At 36.5% G+C, this 7,500-nt stretch overlaps 1 protein-coding gene across 1 annotated transcript in view; it reads right to left on the reverse strand.

Annotated features, from left to right (window-relative positions):
• The window catches only part of LOC115218061, a 52,709-nt gene that overhangs the window by 43 nt on the left and 45,166 nt on the right, over nt 1–7,500 (reverse strand). The window contains exons 3-4 of the mRNA XM_029787830.2: nt 3,794–4,784; nt 1–81 (exon numbers count right to left, since the gene is read on the reverse strand). The exon at nt 1–81 is cut by the window's left edge and continues 43 nt beyond it. Coding sequence (XP_029643690.1) covers nt 45–81; nt 3,794–4,784 — 1,028 coding nt within the window. The 3' untranslated portion in view covers nt 1–44. The remainder of the gene's footprint in view (nt 82–3,793; nt 4,785–7,500) is intronic.

Raw genomic sequence — 7,500 nt, forward strand, 5'->3', positions numbered from 1 at the left:
ATGACAGTAGCACCGTAGTTTGGTGGATTGTTTGATGGTCCAGATTATGAAAGTTTAGTTGTTCTTTTGATGTATGAAGGGCTGTGAAATAAAAACACAAAAACATTATAAATGAAACAATTGGTTAATTAATTTATTTATTAACTTATTATTATTATTATTATTATTATTATTATTATTATTATTATTATTATATTATTGTCTTTGCATAGCTTCTAATGCTGGAGATGTACTATGGTGTCAGCTGTTCACTACCAGTTAACTTAGGTAATACCTCTTATTTTTCGAGCACTATCCAGAGTATTCAAATGGTTCCAAAGAGTTACGTTTTCTACAAGTGCTCCACCCTTATTGCAGCCCCTGTTTCTTCTAGATACTTCTCAAGATTTTCACTCACTGTTCCCAAGGCTATTAATGGTATTACTACCAAATTTTTCAGCGACCACAACTGCTTAACTTCTCAAGCTAACCTGTTATATTTATCGACTTTTCTTTCTTCCTTATCGCATACCTTGTTGTCAGATGGGCATGCTATATCTGTGATCCAGCATTGTTTGTTTTCTTTCTCAATTAACCCTATGTCTAGTTTTCTATCTTCTATCTCATGGTTGCACTGAATCATAAAATCTCATAGGATCTTTGCATTACCATTTTCTATGATGCCTTCGAGTTTATGCTCATACCACTTTTTTGCTCTGTCAAGTCCATACTTGTCCAATGGACAACCATTACTATATTGCCATGACATCTCGTATATTCTTTCTGGGTTAGTGGCATACATTGACTGGTAATATGCCGTACGGTTTCTCCATTTTGTCCAGAAATTCTGCACTTATCTTATTCTGTACTTGATGTAATTGGTTCTTAATGCTTACTCTTAGACAGCACAGATTAGAGCCTCCGTTTTCAGTTTTAAATCACTTTTAGTCATCCATAGCCATCTTTTCCCTCTGTCTGTCTTATCTTCAACATCCCTATGAAATTGTCCATCTATTCTTTTCTTTATCCACCTATTTTCAGTTTCATTCATTCTCAAATCCTTGTACAGTGCTTTATCTTTGCAATCTTCCATCCTACACAAGCCTGACCTTCTTACTTCCAATAATAGTGGTTCTGTGGCATTTTTTACATACCATGCTATGTTGTTTTCTTCTGCTCTAATGCTGTGCTCACATCCACTCCTCCCTCTCTTTTTCTTGGTACATACAGTCTGTCTGTGTACCTTTTTGGGTAGTGTATCCCTTATCTAGTCAGCAATATCCTTGTCTTTCTGTCAAAGCTGTTATTATTATTACTATTACTATTATTATTGTTGTTGTTGTTGTTGTTGTTATATTATTATTAATACTATTATTATTAGTGTGTGAAATAGCAGAACAGGCCATCATAGTCACACTGGGATGCAAATATATGAAGCCCATTATACCCATCATGGCTACCTGTCTGATAAGGGTACACAGGCACATCCATCACACCCATATGTGTGCAACATGATGACCTCATATCAAGATAAATGCGAGTTATTTAAGGTTGATGAATAAAACACCCATTTTTCCAAGGGTAAATTATTCAAACCTCAAAGAATTCTCAGCACATGGATATAATGCTATTCCCAGGGATGCACACATTATCAGTCACTAAGGGACATGCTCCACCGGTTAAGGTCAAATAAATGACAAACAAATTTTGGCACACGGCCAGCAACTTATTGTAACTTGTAGTAGCTCCCAGACAACATATAGTAAATGTATAGTGAGCTATAGTGACCATTTATAATAACACAGTGATTTATAGTAACTTCTACTGATTTGTAGTAACCTAGGCCATCTACTACTAATCTATATTGATTTAGTAATCTACCATTATGTGATGGGGTTCAAGTTTTTCGGTTATTGAAATTAAGATGGCTAGTATGATGGGAAAAATTGTAGTAATAAGGATAAGATTTTAACTGGCAAAGGGAGGGGGTTGTACTTTGTCATAAGAATGAGATTTTAGGTAGACCATTTAGTCATAATTATTACAAAGGCTCTACAAAAACCGAAAATTTAAGTATATATATAGTATGAAGTTATATGACATTGATACAATTTTACATTTACAAAATGTGGGATATCTTTGATGTAGCAAAAACTGGGGTGGGACTTAAAAACTGCGAAAATAAAGTATATGTATAGGGCAGTGTCATAAAGTATCCTGATATAATTATTAGTGACAGAAGCAGTATTAGTACCAAAAGTCAATCTTTATATCCAGCTTCACGTGGATGTTTTTTAGAACACCGAATACTGTTTATTCGTGACATCAGTGCCTGAAAAGACAGTTTCCATTTCCCCAATTCACTCACAAATCTTGGTTCAACTCAGCATATCCTAATGGAACACGTATCCTAACATATCCTAACAGAATGCATCATAATACTTCTTATTATAAGATTGTCATAATAACATTAATACAGTCCTAGAAATAAATTTATATTTTGTGATTTTTTTACAAAAATAATTTAAATTTATTGAACTTATTAACATTTCACCATAAGAAAATCTATGAGCAGTCATCTAGTGCCATATCCCAGAGAAAATTGACACCTGTGGTTCTGGTAAGAGGGGTATTAGCTATTTATTTTTATGATAGTAAATTGCAAGCTAGAATGCTTGCAGTATATAAAAAATTTTAATCAAAATTACACCCTTAATAAAATAACACAATCCCTTATCTTAATGATTAACTCTGGTCAAAAAGAAAAAAAGAAAGAAATAAAACATCAGGGGAAATAACTCCTCTGGAATTTAAATTAACTAAAATTACTTAAAGATAGGATGCAATTGGGAATGTGTTAATAAAGACGCTGTAAAATATACCCCGTTTCAATTTGAACAAACCAAGGGGTGTTTGTAGCGTCCATCAGCTTTGTTTGCACAATAATCTTTCATTTCTGCTATCTCACATTGTTTTGACGAAAGGTTGAAGGTCTGACCATTTGGACATGTTCCAAAATGAATAAACAACCCTTCATGGCATTCATAATTAGTATATTATTCTTATCAAAAGAACAAAGAAAACTCTCAAACCACCAAAGGTCTTCCTACATGGTTGTTCAATAGCAACCAAATCTTGCTCAAATCGCACCCAACTGAGAAAAAAAGCTGTGATTCTAAAATAAACAAACTGGATGTTGAAAACTGGGTTGTTCTAATCATACTTTACAAATTAGGGACAGTTAGTCTAAACAACAAAATAATAGCTCCTGAAACACTATGTCGTTTGATTTTTTTTCAGATTGTAAGAGACGATGTGAGGGAGAAATTATTGCTATTTGTAACTAGTTGAGTAAATATTCTCTATGTTAAATCACATCCTCAACAATACTTCTGGAGAGTCAGAAGCTTGTGATATTTCAAAAAAAAAAATACTCCCAAAATATTCTTCTTTCTTTACATTTTCGACAATCACAATGAGGTGTGTGTGTGTGGGGGGGTGATTTAAATCAGCTAAGAGAAGGCTGCTTATATCAGGAATGGAAAATAATTTAAAACAGGGACGGATGGTGGATCAGATTTGGAAAGACAAGGGCGTTTAAATCAAAAAGGGATGGTAGCTCAGACGAAGATGAAATGGAAGGAAAGGTGATTTAAATCATGGAAGAATGGTGGTACATTTCAAAAAGAGATCTATGTTAATCACCATTGTACCCAAAATACCTAAAAATGAAACAGAAAATACATGTCATACAAAATTATCAAAATGTGTAAAAGATAAGTTAGAATAGGTCAAAATAACATATCATACATACCAATCAAACCATTTGTAACCACATGGCGGACATACATTTTGTGGCAGGTCACATGACCTTGTTAGCGAATTGAATCGCGTTCCATTCAAGTTATCACTACACTGGGCCACCCGGAGGGTTGTCTGTTGTTTGCATTCAAGGAAGGCAATGCATTTTCCTAAGGGGTGTTTGTAGCGTCCATCAGCTTTGTTTGCACAATAATCTTTCATTTCTGCTATCTCACATTGTTTTGACGAAAGGTTGAAGGTCTGACCATTTGGACATGTTCCAAAATGAATAAACAACCCTTCATGGCATTCATAATACTGGGAGCTTGAAGAATTATAAAGATAAAAGCCAGTCAAACGATTTTCACACAGATTGTCTTGAATACCGCATGGTTTGAGTTGTGATTGAATTCCCCTCACGCAGCTACGCTTATAAGGGTTGAAAGCATGACCCCTAGAGCATTTATGGAAACTTTTGAAAACAGATTGTTTGCATTCAAAATAATATGAACAACGACCTGCTAAATCAGCATAGAAGCCATCAGGTCGTTTTACACAACTCGGTGGACTACCCGATCCACAGGGAGCAGGAACTTGATCTGGTGATTGGCATATCTTTAAAATTGGGTTGAATGTGAAACCATAATTACATTTATGGAAACCCTGGAATTTAGCGTTATCGCATTGGAAATAAAAATTACAGCGACCCATTTCATCTGCGTAAAGACCATTAGCACGGATCTTACAGTCAGGTCTCAGCCCTCCATATTCTTTTGGAACCATGTCATAGGAGACGCACTGATTTTCGATTGGTGAAAATATCGGTATTGGCGATTCACATAAGTCATGCGCAATAGCTCTTTCGTAGTAACACGTAAAATATTTTGGTGTCCAACTAAATTCATGCTGCGGGTAAATTCCATCAGGTCGGCCTCTACAGCTTCCAAAACGCGAACTGCAAGGTTGGCAATGAGAACGAAGACATTGGTTCCTTCGGTATTCACCTTATAATGTAAAGAAAGAAAAAGGTGTGATAATAATGAATGAAACAGAAAAGAGAAAAGAAAAAAAAGAGTTTAAGCAAACTTAAATGAAGAATCTGTTATCTTGAAAAAGGAGAAAAGCTGAATGAAGAAAAGAAAGAACGTTAAGGGCACATTCAAAAAGAGCCAGAGAGAGAGAGAGAGAGAGAGAGAGAGAGAGAGAGAGAGAGAGAGAGAGAGAGGGGGGGGAGTTTCCAGCTGCTCTTTATGTCACAAGTTTGTAGCTGCTCCCCCCACTCATCAAATTTCTCAATTAGAATGTCCCTAAATCTCTGACTATATGGAGGATCCTTAAGCTGTCAAATCTTTCTTTTCTGGCCTGGAGTCTAAAGTCTTTAATGACTAGTCTATGATGCGAGGTACATTTTTCACAAGGGAGAGACTTTGCGTTTAAGAACAACCATGCATCCCGCTGTCTGGTAAGAATGAAATCTATCTGGCTAGCAGACTCACCTGATTGATAGGTTATCAGATGAGTGGCTGGCTGGTTTCCTGAAGTTGGTGTTGCAGATCAAAGGGTTATTTGCATCACACATCTCCAGTAGCCTTGTTCCCTCTTTGTTTACGGAACCGATTCCATGCTCCCATGAACACCATCGTAGATACCGGACTGCCGTCTGACATGCCCATTGAAATCCCCAGTCACGAAGATAAGATCATTGTTAAAAGTGGCCCTACAATTCATTTAGTAGGCCCACTTGTGGGGCGAATAAACACACACACACACACACACACACACACACACACACATACATACACACACACACACACACACACACACACACATGCATACATACATACATGCATACATATACATATGCATTTATGCACACATGTGTGTAAATGTGTTTCTGTTTGACTCTATGTCTGAGTAACGTTACTAGGTTTAAAAAACATATTTTTATTTTTGCTGAAAAAGCTGAGAGATGGTAAGATCAGTAGAGCGCCGGATAGATTTTTCTGGTGACATCTAGTAACATCGTTTTTGCACACCGATTCCAAATCATGCTAGAGTCGACTTTGATTTTCATTTTCCTATGTTCGGCAGTTGAAGCAAATCGTTGTGTTCTTAGAAATCATTGTATTGGGCAAATCGGTAGACTGTCGTAGTTATCCCCCTTTATACTTTCAATTCAGACTCCTCTGTAGCTAAATTGATATCATATTTTCAGGGTCGGTAAAACAAAATACCAGCCAAGCTGGAGATTCTATATCATTAACTGTTCCTTCTACTCATCCAAGTCTGTGACATTGTACCAATGTGTTAGTTCCTTTTGCAGGTCGTGTTAAAGTTGTGGGAGACAGTGCAGTCAGCAGCTAAGTTTGACTTCTGTTAAGCCGATGCTTGTAAAGAATAAGGTGGAGGAAGACTTTCAGTGAGTGGCAATTGCCATGGAGACAAGGATTCCGGTGAAATATTTAAAGAAGAGATTAAGGTGAATTAGGTTGGCTTCGGGAAAGGGAAGTGATACAGAGCTTGCCGGATCAGAGGGGAACGAGAACTATGATTGTTGTGGTAGTAATAGTACAACGTATATGATATCGCAAACTAAAAAAAAAACAAAAACACTTTGTGAGATACGATGATGGGTTTTCAGTTGTTTTATCAGTTGAACTACTTGCTCATTGCATAAGCATTAGAAGTGGCTGAGTATTCTTCGGGTATTATGAGGAATATAGCATCTCATTGAAACAGCAGTGGTTGTTATTGTTTAACAAATCTCTTAAGATCAAAGATGTCCCATCTGTGATCATTCCACCATTTTTTAAACACGGAGTATCTCGGACTATATTATCTGATGCATCTTTCCATCGTTTACGTTTTGCATGCTGGTAGTGTATGGTTTAAGAGATTTAATCACTATTTCTGGCATGTAAAGCGACAACATAGAAGCAGTTGAAATATTTCACAAACGTATTTTAACTAACCGAAATTTTGATTATACCTGTACTTGGTTTGATATTAAGACTGAAAAAAACCGACCTTGTCTGTAAAAAGATCTTGGGCCTGGGTTTGCCCCCTCCCCTCTTAAGCGAATTTCGTTCCCGCACTTATACTGCCAGCAAAAGTAGTTACCAGAATACGGCTGAGAATGGTCTTAGAGCCAAAAGTGAGAGTCAGGTGAGAGCCAGTGCTACCATCCATCTTTAAAGATGCTGCTGTCTGAACTAAATCTAGAGTATTCTCTCCACCTGAACACCCTAGGAGGGAGAGTGAAGGAGAGGTAGACAGAAAATCCAGGTCTGACAACATCAAGGATCGATGTAATCCAGAAACATTTTTGTGCGAAGCAGTAACGCTGTATTAAATATGCGAATTGTACTCTAGTGTATGTCGGACGCATGATCTGTAGAGGATCGACAATTCTAAATTATGATCTACGCGTGGCCTTGTGATAAGGAGTTTGCTCTCCAACCACGTGGTCCTGAGTTCAGTCCCAGTCTCTTGGGAAAATGTTTTCTACTATACATATATTTGAAAAAATTCATATTGTGATTGTTGTTTGTATTTGCAAAATTTATCAAACTGAAAGTGTAAACAAAATGTTTACATTTTAATTTTGATAATTCTTACAAATATTTACCAATAACAATTACAATACGAATTTTTCAAAAATATCCATTAAAACTTCGTTTTGGTTACATATTTATAACTACGTGCGCCCGTACGTACACA

Source organism: Octopus sinensis, linkage group LG12 (assembly GCF_006345805.1).
Source record: "Octopus sinensis linkage group LG12, ASM634580v1, whole genome shotgun sequence".
Lineage (NCBI taxonomy): Eukaryota > Metazoa > Mollusca > Cephalopoda > Octopoda > Octopodidae > Octopus > Octopus sinensis.